The following is a 16,135-nucleotide window of genomic DNA, read 5'->3' as shown; positions in this document are numbered from 1 at the left end:
AGAAAGGAAGGAACTGCTCTACCCTTGCTCATTCTCAATGATTGACACTGCCAGGTCCAGGGGATACCATGGGACCTGGCTTCAGTGGGAGGGAGAGTGTGACAGGGAGCTGCCTTAGAGGAAGAGAGATGTGGGAGATGCTGAACATCTTTTTCTGACCCTGTCTCTAAGGACTTGGATCTCTTCCTGCTTTTGCTGACTCTGCCCCCACCCCACTGCCTGGTCTGCTGGTCCTGAGACCCTCATCTTTCATCCTAGCCATCACCTCCTCTCCCTCAGCTGCTCATGTGCAGTTTTCAGTCTCTGAGTGGACCCTCTAGACTCCCCAGATATAATCAGGATTTTCACAGGGTCACTAGGTACTGACTGCTTGAAGAAAATGTTGTGTACACCATAGCATCTGTATCAGCTCCTGTGGGGCTGCTTACAGGGCCCAAGGGGAAGTTGGCTTTGAGAGTCTAACTTGGTAAAAAAACAGACTAGGTCAGTTCCTCATCCTTTAGACAGAGAAAACCTTTCATAACCTATGTTAGAGCAACACTGAAAAGTCGGGTTCTCTCCAGGGTAAAAGGTGAGAGTCTTGCCAAGTCAGCAGTGAGAGCTTCCTGGACAGCCCTAGAGGGAAAACAGCCTGAGGATTGAGAAGCTGGCACCTGTCCGACACCTGTCCCCTCACATTCTACCTGCAGATGCCAGGGCCCCTCCCACTCTGGGGCTGTGACTTATCCTCTTACTTCCTGGGATTCCCTTAGGAAAATCAGGGTCCCTGCCAAGAACTTCCACTGTGAACAACTGATCGAGTCGATGATGGAGCTCTCTCACCTGACACATGGATTTCCAATGGATCGCTGGGTTCCGACCACACCTGAGGGCTGTTGCCATGACAGCCATAGCATCTGAATATCCACTTCTGGCTGCGGGTCACAGGGCCCACAGGAAATCGGCCTCGGGATTGTCCAGTAGAGTTTATGAACTCTGAGTCAAGGACCAAGTAGGGCTTCTGTTCTCCTTCCTTAAGCAGAACAAAGCTGCTAAATTTCAACCCTGAGGCACACTGAAGGGTGACAGTCTCCCCTGAGGTCACCACAATGCTGGACTGGGTGGACAGGCTGGGTTTGCTATAGAGTCCTAGGAGAGAAGGTTGTAACGTGTTAAGTGGGCTTACACCGGCCACGTTGCCTTCCAATGTTGGGCTGTGAGACAAGGGCACTCCTGAGGGCAGAGCCTGGGGCTGGGTGGTCTCTCACCTGTCACCACAAGCTCTAGAGGGTCACTGTGCTCTGACCACCCGGTGGGTGTCTTATAATAACAACGATACTTTCCTCCATATCGTTGTTCAATTGATGGAATCAAGAACTGAGCCTGGTTTGAGGCCTTCGGTGTGCTCTTTGTGCGCCAGGGATGTGGACCTCCCTCTCTATAAAGACGGTATTCCTGGGAGCCTGTGGACACCGCACATGAGATGGTCACTTGGTTCCCTCTGGTGACCACTGATCCTGGATGAACACTGAGGGTTGGCTTATGGGAATTCCCTGCAAAGAAAAGGGGAGGGGGGCTCAGTCGTAGGACACCCTCCTCAGCTCTCAGACTTCAGCTCCTTTTTCTTTTTCATATTTTATTAATTTATTCATATTACATCTCAATTGTTTTCCCATCCCTTGTATCCTCCCATCCCTCCCTCCCTCCCTCCCGTTTCCCCCCCTACTCCCCTCCCCTATGTCTGTGACTGAGGTGGGGACCTCCTCCCCCTGTATATGCTCATAGGATATCCAGCCTCTTCTTGGTGACGTGTTATCCTTCCTCTGAGTGCCACCATGCCTCCCCTATCAAGGGGACATGGTCAAAAATGGAGCAGAGAGAGGAACACTCCTTCATTGCTGGTGGGAATGCAAACTAGTACATACTTCAGCTCTTTCACACCCCAGGTATCATCTGATGTTCTCAAGCCCCATTGAGCAATGGTAGCCTCAGATCCCCAGCAAAGACTGTTCTAGAACAGCTGGACACACATTCACCTGCCAACACTGAGATCCATTGGCCCAGATTCAGCCCTAGAAGAAAAGGGAAGACCCTTGTGAGAACTTGGCCCCAAAGGCCTACCTAGGCATGCCTTCCTTTCACTGAAACCTCCCATGCACCCTGGAGTTCTCTGCTTGGCTAGAGCCTGCCTGGGTGCCTCTGTTACCCCTTCTCCTCGCAGGGCGGTGGTGGCGCACGCCTTTAATCCCAGCACTCAGAAGGCAGAGGCAGGTGGATTGCTATGAGTTCGAGGCCAGCCTGGTCTACAAAGTGAGTCCAGGACAGCCAAGGCTACACAGAGAAACTCTGTCTAAAAAAAAAAAAAAAAAAAAACACCAAAACCCCTTCTTCTCTTCAAATCTTACCCAGAGACAGCAGGGCTGTGAAGGTGAAGGTCATCTCTTGGTAGGTGCAACTGTACTTATGGAAGAGACCACAGTGTCTGACCAGATAGACAAACAACAGGAAGTATGAGACTTTTTTAGAGAGAGACTGGATATCTGGCATCACATGATTGTTTCTTCAGAACATGGACAGGAAGGGAAGCAGTCCTCCCTAGGCAACTGTCTCTTGTTTCCCCCCAAGGCTGTGGCTTGGATGGGCTCCAGAAATCCTTACAGAAATGATCGTCTCTCCTAAAGCTCATTCATTCATAGGGTAGCAGCAAATGGACTTTTACTTTCCCTTGCTGGCCCTTTCCAGGGGAAGGGTGGCTAAAGACTGATCCTTCTTTCTTAAAACACCCATGGAGAGTCCACTTTTTCAGCTCATCCATCCACAGCACTTGGGGGGGGGGGGTGAGTGATAATCCATCTTCTAGCCATAAAAAAAAATCCTTCTAGGAAGATGCAGGTGGATGCAGACAGAGTACATATGTGCAGCACTAACGGGACTCCAGTAAGCTAATTATAAATTATATTATCTTATTAACATGAAAGTGGAAGTAAGATGTGATGAAGGGTTCAGAAGTGGGATCCAAGTAGAAGGTACGAAAGAGGAAGAGACTATCAATTTATTTGGGGACATGGAAGGAGCAGGCAAGAGAAAGGGGGAGTGATATAATTATATTGTAACTTAAAAAATGTAGTTATATGAGCAAATAAGAGAACCACCAGCTCCCCCATTTGGGTCTAGCTGACATCTCAAAGAAAGAGAGAGACATGGCGGCTCCAGCTAAGGCTGAGAACCTGTCCCTGGTGGTACAGTATCCTGGGGTCCTCCGCCCGGAGAACTACCCACTCCTCAAGCCAGGCCCAAATGAGGCTCTACTACAGATGGACTCAGTGGGGGATCTGCAGCTCAGATGTTCACTACTGGCAGCGTGGCTGAATTGGAGATTTCATTTTGAAAAGGTCAATGGTGCTTGAACATGAAGCTGCTAGAGCAATCACAAAGGTAGGAGAGATTGTGAAACATCTAAAAACCAGGCGATCCCGTTGCCGTGGAGCCTGGTGTGTTCCCCCCAAGAAATAGATGAGTTCTGTGAGACTGACTGATACAATCCGACACCACGCATCTTCTTCTGCGCCACACTCCTGCATGGCGGGGACATCTGCTGGTTCTACAAGGACAGTGTTGACTTCTGCTACAAGCGGGGATTCCAAGATGGCGGTGCCGAAGATGAACTGTATCTGTTCTACAGGGAGGGATTCTACTGGGAGGTACAGACCGCAAGAACTGGAGAGCACTCGGTGAGAGGAGTGCGCACAGTGCGAAATTCTGCTACAAGCTTCCTGACAGTGTCACCTTTGAAGAAGGGGTCCTGATTGAGCCTCCCTCTGTGGGAATCTATGCCTGCCATCGAGGCTCGGTTTCTCTGGAGAACAAGGTTCTTCTTGTGTGTGCCGCTGGGCCAGTTGGGATAGCCAATTTGCTTGTGGCAAAAGCGACGGAAGCTGCTCAAGTACCGATGACTGATCTATCTTCCTCTTGGTTGGCCGAAGCCAACAAAGTTGGAGTGTATTTTACCATCCAGATTGCCAAAGAGAGCCCCTCTGGAAATTTCCAGTAAAAGTGCAAAGTCTGCTGGGAAGCAAGCCAGAGGTCACCACTGAATTCACAGGAGCAGACTCCTCCATGCTTATGGGCATCTGCACAACTCACTCAGGTGGGACGTTGATGATTATGGGAAAGGGCTCGGAGATGGTCAGTTTACACCAAGTGCACACAGGCTGTGTGGGAGGTGGATATCAGAGGTGTGTTTTGATACTGCAACATGTGGTTAATGGAAATTTCCATGCTTGCTTTGGACACTGAATGTTACATGCCCTTAGTTACTCATAGATTTCCTCTAGAGAAGACTGTAGGAGCCTTTGAAACATCCAAAGGGGAGTTGGGCTGAAAGTTATTATCAAATGTGACCCCAATGACCAGAACATGTGAGTTGATCTGTGCCCTCAGCCCACCACCTCAGCATCTAAGGGCTAAGTGGCTAGGAAAGGGAGGCTCTCGATGCAGAATTTTATTCTGAATGGTAAAAATAATTAGCTCATCATAAGCAGAGAACCTTAGAGGAGTTGGTGTGCCTTAAAGACAGAAGTGGGGGATACCTTGGGGAACTGTGTAGCCAGAATGAGATGCTTACACTGAGGAGAGTCTAGTACAGAGCAGAGTTTGGCAGATAGGTGCTAGGAGCATCCTTCTTCCTCTGGTACCTTCTTTAAATAGAGGGCAAAACATGTCTTTGCTGTCCACGTTCCACCGTGGCTGCCACGGGAGTGGGGCTGGCTTGTGAAGAAACAACTTCGTTAAGACAGAAGTGGACATGTGGCTGATCTTTTCATCTGGGTAAAGGGTTGTCAGCTGTTCGGAGAGAGAACAGCACTTCTCAAGCGGAGTGTCATTTGGCTTGAGGGGAGTAAGAAAAGAAACTTGCTTTCTGGATCCAGGACAAAAGCTCATCAGGAGAATAAAATAAGTCCCATAGACACCTCTTCCTCAACTCCAAGGAACTCTGTCATTACAAAGTGGAGGATTGCCTTCCCAACACCACTCATTCGTGATAAGGAGCAGTACCAGGGGCTAGGCAACCAGAAGACTTCCGCCTTGAGATCTGAAGTCCTGCCTAACTAATACAAGAGGACCGCCAGAGGGCTTGAGTCCCCACTCAGAGGATGAGCATCCCCTCCCAGGCTCACTCACAGGTGGCTATTACCTCATGCCACTCCGTTATGGCTCTCAGAAAAATGTTTCCCCTTCTCATAGCTTGGTAAGGCTGGCGATATCTGTCGGATGGATATCACAGAACTCACTCATCATATCATATTCATCATAGATAGAGATTTTCTATATATGATTTGGGTCTAACACCAGCCAAAGAGCATGCATGGGATGTACCTAGGCCCCATACACAGAAACAGGTGTGCAGCTTGGTTCTTCATGTGGGACCCCTAACAACTGGAGCAGGGGTGATCTGTGACTCTGTTGCCTGCCTTTGGATCCCTTCCCCCTCTTAGGGCTGCTTTGTCTAGCTACAGTAGAGAGAAGGTACCTAGTCCTACTGCAATTTCATATACCAGTGCACGTTGATATACACTCCAGACTTTGCCTTCTCTGAGCAGAAAGGGAAGGGGACAGGGGAGGGTAGGAGAGAGGGGAGGAAGCTGTGATCAGGATGTAAAGGTACCTAATTAACTAGGTCTGAATCACACCATTTGTATTTGTTGTTGTTGTTGTTATTTATTATGTATTTAATATTCTGCCTGCACATACACCTGCCCACCAGAAGAGGGCACCAGATCTCACTGGAGATGGTTGTGAGCCACCATGTGGTTGACTGGGAATTGAACTCAGGACCTCTGGAAGAATAGACGGTGCTCTTAACCTCTGAGCCATCTCTCCAGCCCCACACCCTTTGTGATCTTAAGATAATTAATCAAGAATAAGCACACAGTAACCGTGATGGAACTTGGGCTGCGGTCTGTAATCCGCCGCTTCAGCTGCAGGTAGAGGACGTGTGAAAAAAGACAGCTGGAGAGGACCATGGCCAGCCCCCAAGCTTTGGCAAACTGCTTCACATAATAAATTCTGTCTCTGGTGTCGGGAAAGGATGAATTAGTACATTGTATCAAATGCAACTTTTTATATATAGTCTTTGTCAGACTAAGAAAGCATACTTCTTTTTTTTTCATATGCCTATGAATTACAAGCGTACTAAATTTTAATCCAAAGCTTTGTATGTACCTCCCAAGGTAAGCATGTTTTTTTAATGTAATGAGCCACATATACAGACTTTCTGATTTAAAAATATTTTTATTGCATTAAAATAAAACCTACTTAATCACAGTGTGCTTTTTTTTTTTTAAGATTTATTTGATTATTTATACAGTGGTCTACATGTACCCCTGCAGGCCAGAAGAGGGCATCAGGTTACATTATAGATGGTTGTGAGTCACCATGTGGTTTCTGGGAATTGAACTCAAGACCTCTGGAAGAGCAATCAGTGTTCTTAACCTCTCAGCCACCTCTCCAGTCCCAATCACAGTGAACTTTTAAATACATTATTGGACTCAACTAATTGTCCCTTTATTTTTAATTCTGATGTCTGTGTTTCAGAATAAAATGTGAGCCTATAAACATTATACAGAGTATTTTCCCTTAAAACTTCAAATTCCTTAAGATTACTCAGGTATTTTAGACATTTTATATTTTTTTTAAAAAAAACATCACTTAGGTGCTAAAGGCTTTTTGATTTGAGAATAAACGTTAGCATCGGGCATGGTGGCTCATGCCTTTAATGGAAGCACTTGGGAGGCAGAGGCAGGCGGATCTCTGAGTTCAAGGCCAGCCTGGTCTAAACAGTGAGTTCCAGGCCAACTAACACTACACATTAAAAAGACCCTGTGTCAAAAATACAAAACAAAGTAAAATTAACTTTAGATTTGAAAAAAAAAAGTATGATCTGGTCCTGTAGGGGCCACACAGAGACTGAACTGACAGTCAGGGAACCTGCATGGGTCTTACCAAAGCCTTCTGCATCTATGTTATGTTTGTGGGCCCTTGCCTTCTTGTGGAACTCTAAACAGTGCACACAGGGGCTGTCTTTGAACCATTTGATGGAGTTGGGGACCTTTTCCCTCCCACTGGGTTGCCCCTCCAGCCTTTTTTTCTTTTCTTTTCTTTTTTTAAAATATTTTATTAATTTATTCATATTATATCTCAATTGTTGTCCCATCCCTTGTATCCTCCCATTCCTCCCTCCCTCCCGCTTCCCCCCTACTCCCCTCCCCTATGACTGTGACTGAGGGGGATCTCCTCCTCCTCCTGTATATGCTCATAGGGTATCAAGTCTCCAGCCTTAATACAAGGTTTGTGTCTAGTCATATTGCCACTTGATACGTCATGTTTGGTTGACATCCCTGGGAGGCCTGCCCTTTTCTGTAGGAAGGCAGAGGAGGAGAGGATGGGGGAAGGGACTTGGAGGAGAGGAGGGAGATGTTGTGGTTAATTCATCAGTATGGCCTACCAACGTTTATTATTAGCCCTATAATTATTATTACGGTGGTTATTCCTAACCCGTTAGCAATCAATCAAGACGCAGACACCTGCTATATTTTAAAATAGTCTTAGTCAACCTGGGGCAGGGAAGATATTAATTCCCTAAACTCCCTCCCATATGGGGCAGGTATCCCATACCCTTGCCCCAAGACTCTGGCTTCAGTGCCTTGAGCAATCTGGCACTAGGTATGCACCACCAAGCCTGACGGCAGTTGTCTAATTATACCAAACACGGTTGTTAACCATACAATATATTATTCAATTAATATGAAAGATATGCTTCACACTGTTGTTAGCCAATGAGCAAGTCTGGCACTATTGCAAGCAAGTCTCTGTATTAAAATACCTCCAAAGTGTCCTTTCCTTTACTCAGCTAAAAATTATGCAGAACGTTGAACACGCCCAAAACTTCCCTGTCACTCTTTTTTTTTTCCTTTTGGTTTTTCGAGACAGGGTTTCTCTGTTTACCCTTGGTTGTCCTGGACTCTATAGACCAGGCTGGCCTTGAACTCACAGAGATCCGCCTGCCTTTGCTTCCTTGAGTGCTGGGATTATAGGCCTTGCTTCCCTGTCACTCTTTGATGACATAATCAGGGAGTGTGCAGTGTTCCTGTTGGCTATAGTTATGGTGCAAGCTGAGCATGCTTTGAAGGCATTTCACTTTATGACAATGACGATCTTAGTGACACACACCGAGCATGCCCACATGTGAGCTCTCTTCCATTATCATTATGCTGAAAGCTGAATATGCCCAAAAGAGCTTCTACTGGAGATGTTGGGCCATATATTCCATCCCATGATCTTGCCGGAATGCCCAAAATACACCTACAGTCTTCCTTTCTTGTACTCTGACCTTACATCAAGAAGCACATATCCCTAAAGCTCTTTCTGACGTGAGTATGTATGGGCTCCCTGGATAAAAATCCCCATGCCCATGCCTGCTCTCTTCAACAACTCCTCTGTTCTCCTTATCTGCCATGTATAATGCATTTCCTGGCTGTGTTTGGCTTTGGATTTTCACCTAGTAAATGTGATAGAGTTACAAATCAATGAGTCAGCTCACATGCTCTGCTTAAAGACCCACAGGTTTGTTTGGTTTTGTTGTTGTTGTTGTTGTTGTTTTGTTTTTTGTTTTTTGGGTTTGGTTGGTTGGTTGGTTTGGTTTTTTGCTTTTGTTTTTTTGTGTGTGTTTGTTTGGTTTTTGTTTTTGTTTTTGTTTTTACTATTAACTCCCAACAGAAGGCATGAAGAAAGACATCTTCCCTTCATTTGACCACCCACCCCTTGCATTGCTGGTAGTGGGCCTTGAGTTGGTACGCACTCCATTTTTATCCATTCATAAGTTCACGTGCTGACATCTAGTTAGGCTGTTGCCGTTCTTGGGTGATTGTGGGTAGTAATTTCTCAAACATGAACATGCTTGAGACCTTGACATTGATATAGTCACCTAGGAACCTAGAGACGGAAGTAAAGAATCTTCAGGTAGTTCTGTTTTTAATGTATTTGTTTTATTAATGTATTTACTGCGCAAGAGAACAGATTTCAACATAATAGCTCTGTATATTTACATCATTGTACATTGCTCTTACTTCCCCATCCACTCAATTATCCCCCAGTGCATAAGTCCGCTTTCTCATCTAAACATAACCAGTATACTCTCATGTCCTTTTCCGGATGTGGCAAGCGTGAAACACCAGAATTCCAAGAGTCACCAGAACCAAAGTAGCCAAAGTGATCCGGACGAGATTCTCCACTCTGTGATCCTGGGGATGTAAATCTGGGAATCGGACAAAGAAACCACCAAGGTCAGAGCCATCCTGAAAGTCCACACAGGGTACACGCCTCCTACGGACAAGACTATATTCTCTGTAACTACCTACCTCCATATCTAAGGATTCCCCTTGGTCAGGCGGTCTGTGATGGGCTGAGCTCATCCCAGGAAATAAGGAAGGGGGGTAGTGTTTGTACATACTAATAAATACAAAATGTTCCCCTGGGGTACACTTTCTTATGTCTTAGTTTTGTTAATTAAGGTAGACTCTTTGAAAGATTTATTTATTTTATTTATTGCATATGAGTGCTTTAGCTGCATAAGAGGGTATCAGATCACATTATAGATGGTTGTGAGCCACCATGTGGTTGCTGGGAATTGAACTCGGGACCTCTGGAAGAGCAGGTGGCACTCTTAACTGCTGAGCCATCTCTCCAGCCCAATTACGGTAGACTCTTAATGGGCACTTTCCATGACTCAGCCAGTTTCCTTGTGATAATTCGGCCCCACTATCCTCTGTGAGTTCGTAACTAATGAGAAGTGGTCTCCCAATTCAGAAGCAGTAGCACCCTCTTAGCTCTCTAAACATTCCGATCACAGGAACATGCAACCCAATTTCCAGAGAGGTGAGTTACCAGTGCTTCACCAGCTATCGCCCAGAAGCTAAGAGTCAAGGACCAGGCCTCAGGGGTCCTAGCACAGCAGCCATACCAAACAGGAGGTGCATCTGATCCTAGCCAGATACCCTGGAACTTCATCACTCTTTGAACTACTTATTAACTGAGCATCATTAAGTCAGAATCACAGCGCGCCATACACAGAGAGACATAGATACACAAAAGGACATATGTAAATTCTAACTGCTGGCAATGCCGACGGGAAATACAATATGCTTCTACATACAGAAACGTAAACACAAGGGCTGACTCAATGGCTCAGTGGGTAAGAGCACTTACTGCCTTTTCAAGGGACCTGGATTCCATTCCCAGGCCCTACATGATGGCTTACAACTGTCTGTAACTCCAGTCCTAGGGTAACTGATACTCTCATCTGCTGTCTATAGACGCCCCATTTATATGAGAGTTGAACCAGAGTCCTCTGGAAGAACAGCCAGTGCTCTTAACCGCTGCGCCATTTTTCTAGCCACCAGTTTTGCAAGTTTTAAAACAGTAAGTTTCTGTGTAAGTCAGTTTATGAATCACCAGTGCCCAGAAGGGCACTAGCATATGACACACTGTATGATTCACTGGCACACACATATGGACACCAGAGATCAGCATCTTAGCATCTTTTTTAATTGTTCTCCACCATATTTGGAGTGGAGCTTGCTGATTCGGTAAGAGTAGGTGCCAAACAAGCCCAAGGAAGCCTCCTCTTATACCTCCCCATATCTGGGATTACAACTATGCTAAGCTTCTTTTTAAAGTATCAACTGGAGATCCTAACTCAGGTCCCCATGCTGAGCCACAATGATAGAAAAGAAATTCTTGTGGCTAGAGAGGTGGCTCAGTGGTTAAATGCACTGGCTGCTCTTCCAGAGGACCCAATTTGATTCCCAACACACATATGATGGCTCACAACTGGCCTCCTATGGACAAGACTATACTCTTTGTAACTACCTATCTAGAATTCTCCTTGGTCAAGGGCTCTGTGATGGGCTGAGATCTTCCCAGAAAATAAAGAAGTAGTGGGATCTCAGGGAGTCCAATGTTTTGTTGTTGTTGTTGTTGTTGTTGTTGTTGTTGTTGTTGTTGTTGTTTTCTGAGCTCTGTGGGCAACTGCATGTTGTGCGGTTCACAACCATCTGCAACTTCAGTTTCAAGGATATTATGCCCTCTCCTGGCTTCTGTGGGCAAAGCACATACATAGTGCACAGACTACATGCAGGTAAAATACCCATACATATAAAAAAAATATATTTTTTAACCATTTTTAAAGGTTCAAAAACTAAAGGAACCAATGTACACAAGAGTAAACAGAAAATGTAGACTAGAAACAAATCGGCTATGCAAACAAACAAACAAACAAACAAAAAAGTTGTCAGGCAGCAATTTGCACAGCCACTGTGGTGAGCAGCTGTACAGCCCCTCCTGTGTCTCAGTTGTGCGCTGAATACGGAGACCCGGGTGAGTTCAGAAGAGGCCTCGCAGATTGGTACTCATGGCAAGGGATGCCATGCTTCTGGGTGCCTCAGCCTCACCCACAACAAGACCTCACTGTGACCATTACGGCCTGAGCAGTCGTATCTCCTGACCTGAGGGGACTCAGGAGAACACTCCAGGCATGAGAGGGGGGTTGCACCGTCATAGTCTCTCAGCAATTGGATAAAAGAGCTGCTAAGAGGGTGTCCCTGCGTGCTGCTCCCTGCTCACCCAGTTACCTGTGTTCTCTCTCGGCCCCAGCATTCTCTCAGACATCACATCCCACTAGCAGGATGTATTATCCTTCCTCTTCTTCCAGAACATTCTTCAGGACTTACCGGTGCCGGGGTATCACACAGTATGTCATATACTAGTGCGCTGGTGTGCGCTGGTGACTTGTTAGTGGAAAAAGCTGAATGGATTTTTTATGAGCAATGAAAGCTCCACAAACCATTACTTTGGTGTCCTCCTATGTGAGGCTCAAGACTGTTGGATGCAATCCCATGTTCCAGCTCCACGCCTTATGGGTTTTTTTTTTTTTGTCTTTTTATAAAAGATTAATTTTTTTTAATTTATGTGTATATTGAAGCTGAGTGCTGTGACGCATTCCTTTGATCCCAGGCAGCCTGGTCTACATAGAGAGTTCCAGGCCAGCCAGAGCTAGAGGGACCCTGTCTTAAAATACAAACTACAGCATTACAGCAAAACAAATTGTGTGTGTGTGTGTGTCTGTGTGTGTGAGTGTGTGTGTGTCTGTGTGTGAGTGTGTGTGTGTGTGTGTGTGTGTGTGTGTGTGTGTGTGTGTGTGTGTGTGTGTGTGTGCAGTTGACTGCAGTGCCAGAGAGGAAGTTAGATTGCCGGGAACTGGAGTCACAGGCAGTTGTTAGCTGTCATAACTGGATGCTGGAAACCAAACTATCAGCTTCTCCAGGAGCAGTACACACTCTTAACCACAAGGTGTCGCTCTAGCTCCTGTTTCTTTCATGTGTACAGTTATATGCAGAAACAGAAAGGGGCTTAAGGATGGAGGAGGTCCGAAATAAAGCTCCATTCTCAGATGCTTCAAAAGGTGCGAAATGAAGGGTCCTTGGAGACCGTGTCTAAGTAGCTTCTCGTGTGTAGATGAAGCCAACAATGGCAGGAGGGAGAAGGCTTTCTCATCTGTCACCTCCCAAGGTAAAGCCAAGTAAACACAGACCCAGTTCCTGTATGTTACACACAGAAAGTTGAAGTCACAATTATCATAAAGATCTGCCTGATAATGCTGAGCTGAGATTTTTTTTTTTTTTGTCTTAGACACAAAAGGAGACTGACCGCCTCAGCTTTGGAAAACCAGAAAGTGTGTCTTCAGGGCTCTAAGACAAATAAGACCATGTCTTATAATAAATAACACTGTAGGTCCTGGCTACAAGGGAAGGGAGAACATGTTAGGGACGTGTCAAAAGGAGGAGCATAGGAGAGAGGCTGTACATCTTTTCCTGAGCTGAGACCTCACCAGGGCAAGTCTCTGAGTACCTAGGCCTTTCTGTCGATTTTCTCAAACTTCATCCCTCCCAGCAACTGCCTGTTTCTGTCCCCCTCCCTCCCCAGCCCTCCTATTCCTCAATCTTGGTGACCAAGCAGATCCTGTTTTAAATGTGCATCCGTGACTGAAGTTTCTAAGTTTCTCATTTGTCCTTAGGGTAAGCGGGGTTTCAATGGGGTCTGACCACTCAGAGGAGAGGAGATGTGTACCAGAGCGTCTAGTAACCCCTAAAAATCATTCACAGGACACTGCGGAGAGTCACATTCCCCCATCTTAAGCAAAGTACAGCCAATGACAGGGTGTCTCTGCGGGTTGGGTTCTCTCCAGGCTACAGACACTGATGGATTAACAGCGAAGGTTCCCTGGACATCACCAGAAAGAAGATAGGCAGAAAGGGGCCACAAGGGACACTTGGTCCCTTCTTATCCCATCCTGAAGGTGGCGCTGTCTCTCAAATTTGGTCTCCGCCTGGCTCAGGGACCGCAAGTTTTTGTTAGCCACATATCTGAAAATAAAGACTCATAGAAATGCTATGGGGAAGACTCAAAACTTACTGCTCATGATGGCGCTCCCTCACCTGACACTAGGAGGTCCAAGGGGTCACTGGATTCTGACCACACATATGGACTGCTCTTGTAATTGCCATAGCATCTGTACGTCCATTTCTGGCTGAGCGTCACAGGACCAATAGCGAACAGGGCCTGGAACTGCCCTGTAGGTGCATTCTGTGCATGTATTGTCCTGGATAGCTTATGTTCTCCTTCCCGAGTCAAAATGAACCTGTCGTATCCCAGCGAGGAACCACACTGAACGGTCATATTCCCTCCTGAGGTTTCTGCAGAGCTCGGCAGGACCGAGAGGGTGGGTTTTCTGTAGAATCCTACGAGAGAAGAAGGCAGGCAGGTGTGGTGGCGCGTGCCTTTAATCCCAGCACTCCACTCCGGGAGGTAGAGGCAGGTGGATCTGCGTGCTCGTGGCCAGCATGGTCTACATAGCAAATTCCAGGACAGCCAGAAGTGCATGATAGTGAAACCTTGTTTCAAATAAAAATCAAAGGAAGAAAAGAAGGAGGATGTGGAGGCTGTAATGAGTAAACTGGGTCCCACATTGCCTTTTAGGAACTGGACACATGCGAGAGGAAGGGGGAGGGGAGGGAAAGGGGGAGGGGGAGGGAGAGAGAGGGGGAGGGAGGGAGGGGGAGAGTTGGGGAGGGAGATCCTCGAGTGTCCCCTTACCTGTCACCACTAGCTCCAGTGGGTTACTAAGCTCCGACCGGCCAGCAGGGCTCAGATAGTAACAACGATACCGCCCTCCATGACGGTCCGATAAGAATGAGATGGAGAAATTGACCTTGTTCTTGTGCTCCAGTGAAGGCTGTCTGTACAAGGGTGACGGGCTTCCTGCTTTCTCCACATGGTACTCCAGAGCCTCGAAGTCTCCCTGGCACCAGATGCTCAGAGTCGTCCCCCACTTCACCACAGAATCTGGCTCAGCCCAGATGATGGGCACAGAGAGAGTCCCTGAAAAGAACCCAGGGGCTGGTTCCAAGGACACTCATCATCCACATCCTTATTATCAGGTCCAGGACCCTCCGGCCACCCCCAACATCTGCTGCTTCCCACCCCCCACTGCCTGGGTGTGGTTGGAGGGACCTGGGAAAGTTGGAAATACACCCACCTGCCAGTACCGCTTTCTTGTAGCCCAGATTCAGCCCTGAAAGAGATTGTCCTGTGAGAAGTTCATCCTGAAAGCTGAGGAGGTCCTCCACTACCTAGAGCTTCCGGGACCCCTGGAATCTCCTCATGAGCCAGGGCTTGTCTATGGGGGTGAGGTCTTTCCCAGACTTAGCTGGCTCCCCTTTTTACATCTCACCAAGGCTGAACAGGACAGTGAGAGTAAGAGTCACGCTGTCTTCCATCACCACCTACTGTTCTGCTGTGCGGTTTGATGAACAGTCAGGCAAGGTGTGGCCTGTTAGCCTGAGTTCCCGGAGACAAAGTTAGCACACCAACAGCCCCACAGGAAGAGGAACTGACACCTTCAGGAGCTTGGTCTTTGTCTTCCTGGAGCTGGGGCACAAGCAGTGATGCAGACTGTTGACACTTTAGATAGAGAGTCATTCTCTGCCAGGTTGATAGACATCTGACTTCATGGTCTTATTTCAATAATAATCAGAATAGGGCTGGAGAGATGGCTCAGAGGTTAAGAGAACTGCCTGCTCTTCCAAAGGTCCTGAGTTCAATTCCCAGCAAACCACACTGTGGCTCACAACCAGCTATAAGGAGATCTGGTGCCCTCTTCTGTAAATATAATAAATAAATGTAAACATAATAAATAAATAAATCTCTTTTTAAAAATAATAACAACAACATTAATAATAATAATAATCAGAATATAAACCCCTGAGGTAGGAAGGGTAGCTGAGATCTCATCCCTTTGTCTCAGAGGGCAATCATGAGGTCTCCTTCCTTCCTTCATCCTGTCAAGTATCTACACAGCACTCTGGGGTCCTTACCATGGCCAGCATCCTTCAAACTCTGGAGATGTTTTAAAGAAGATGCAGGTTGACGTTTCAAAGAATACCCACTGTTTCATCCTGAGTATGAACCCGGAGGGACGCAGAGGGCTAGGAAAAGAAACAATTCCATCATCGGGGCTTCGTGTGAGGGTTTCGTCAATTAGTCCTTTCTCGTTCACTTTCTTTTCTTTCCAAATCGGCCGCGGTTGTTATCAGAGTTCTGGGGCTTACAAGTCTGGACCCCAAATGACCTCCAAATCCAGATTCAAGCACTTGTCCTCAGTAGAACAAATAGATGGACAGGTTAGTGAAAAGAAAGAGGGAGGGTTTTTTTTTTCAGTGTGACCATATTGAAACTATCTAACTCATATGTGAGGATACTAGCTTCCTTCCTGTAAGGAGGCTGTGGTTTTTATTTCCCCAGACTTCCTCCTTCTGGTTTCATCATTTCTGTGAGACGTTACAGCTCCTCTTCACTCTCCTCCATGGACCGGTCATGTCACTTCTTCTTTCTCATCCTCACCCTTTGGTTCCCTTCTCGGTTTCTTTTCTCTCCTGACAACAAATCCTCACTTGATCATGTCTGCATGCCTACACGCTACTGCTGACTAGAAAATAATTGATCTTTTCTGCTTGAATCATGAGAGATATATTTATCAACAGCC

The 16,135-nt window shown here is 46.6% G+C and overlaps 2 protein-coding genes and 1 pseudogene across 9 annotated transcripts in view; 1 reads left to right on the top strand and 2 right to left on the bottom strand.

The window, feature by feature from the left end:
* LOC311591278 (leukocyte immunoglobulin-like receptor subfamily A member 5) overlaps positions 1-2,473 on the bottom strand; it is a 99,201-nt gene extending 96,728 nt beyond the window's left edge. For all 4 annotated transcript variants that reach the window (XR_014777048.1, XM_084770740.1, XM_084770739.1 and 1 more), the window contains exons 1-4: positions 2,385-2,473; positions 2,016-2,051; positions 1,248-1,532; positions 823-1,128 (exon numbers count right to left, since the gene is read on the bottom strand). Coding sequence is in view for 3 of the 4 variants with exons in the window: in XM_084770740.1 (XP_084626866.1) it covers positions 823-1,128; positions 1,248-1,532; positions 2,016-2,051; positions 2,385-2,418 (661 nt within the window). In the remaining variant the exon portion in view is untranslated. The remainder of the gene's footprint in view (positions 1-822; positions 1,129-1,247; positions 1,533-2,015; positions 2,052-2,384) is intronic.
* A 706-nt stretch (positions 2,474-3,179) lies between these two features.
* LOC311590895 (sorbitol dehydrogenase-like) lies at positions 3,180-4,401 on the top strand (annotated as a pseudogene). Its single transcript has 2 exons — positions 3,180-3,302; positions 3,662-4,401. The product of its transcript is annotated as a sorbitol dehydrogenase-like (transcript).
* A 4,646-nt stretch (positions 4,402-9,047) lies between these two features.
* LOC311591300 (leukocyte immunoglobulin-like receptor subfamily A member 5) lies at positions 9,048-15,743 on the bottom strand. Of its 4 annotated transcripts, none has more exons than XM_084770770.1 (6): positions 15,468-15,743; positions 14,991-15,252; positions 14,630-14,665; positions 14,188-14,490; positions 13,530-13,832; positions 9,048-9,292 (listed from the first exon to the last, which is right to left on the bottom strand). In XM_084770770.1, the coding sequence occupies exons 2-6, from the start codon at positions 15,070-15,072 to the stop codon at positions 9,174-9,176; spliced, it is 843 nt and encodes a 280-aa protein (XP_084626896.1). In that variant the 5' UTR covers positions 15,073-15,252; positions 15,468-15,743; the 3' UTR covers positions 9,048-9,173. The 4 variants fall into 4 exon arrangements, with proteins under 4 accessions (XP_084626896.1, XP_084626897.1, XP_084626898.1 ...); XM_084770771.1 differs by having other exon boundaries at positions 14,188-14,472; XM_084770772.1 differs by lacking the exons at positions 14,991-15,252; positions 15,468-15,743 and adding an exon at positions 14,825-14,955.
* Between the last annotated feature and the right edge of the window lie 392 nt (positions 15,744-16,135).

Source organism: Acomys minous (assembly GCF_964271855.1).
Source record: "Acomys minous genome assembly, chromosome: 20".
NCBI lineage: Eukaryota > Metazoa > Chordata > Mammalia > Rodentia > Muridae > Acomys > Acomys minous.
The sequence above is the reverse complement of the archived record's forward strand: the minus strand, read 5'-3'. Positions and strand labels throughout refer to the sequence as shown.

Excerpts from the sequence above, each read along its gene's own strand:
- LOC311591300 (XM_084770770.1), bottom strand. The coding sequence starts at position 15,072 with ATGACTCTCTATCTAAAGTGTCAACAGTCTGCATCACTGCTTGTGCCC. Across the intron at positions 14,666-14,990 it reads CAAAGACCAAGCTCCTGAAG|GGCTGAATCTGGGCTACAAG; the intron begins GTGTCAGTTCCT and ends AATCTCTTTCAG. Across the intron at positions 9,293-13,529 it reads CTTGGACCTCCTAGTGTCAG|ATTTACATCCCCAGGATCAC; the intron begins GTGAGGGAGCGC and ends TCCGATTCCCAG.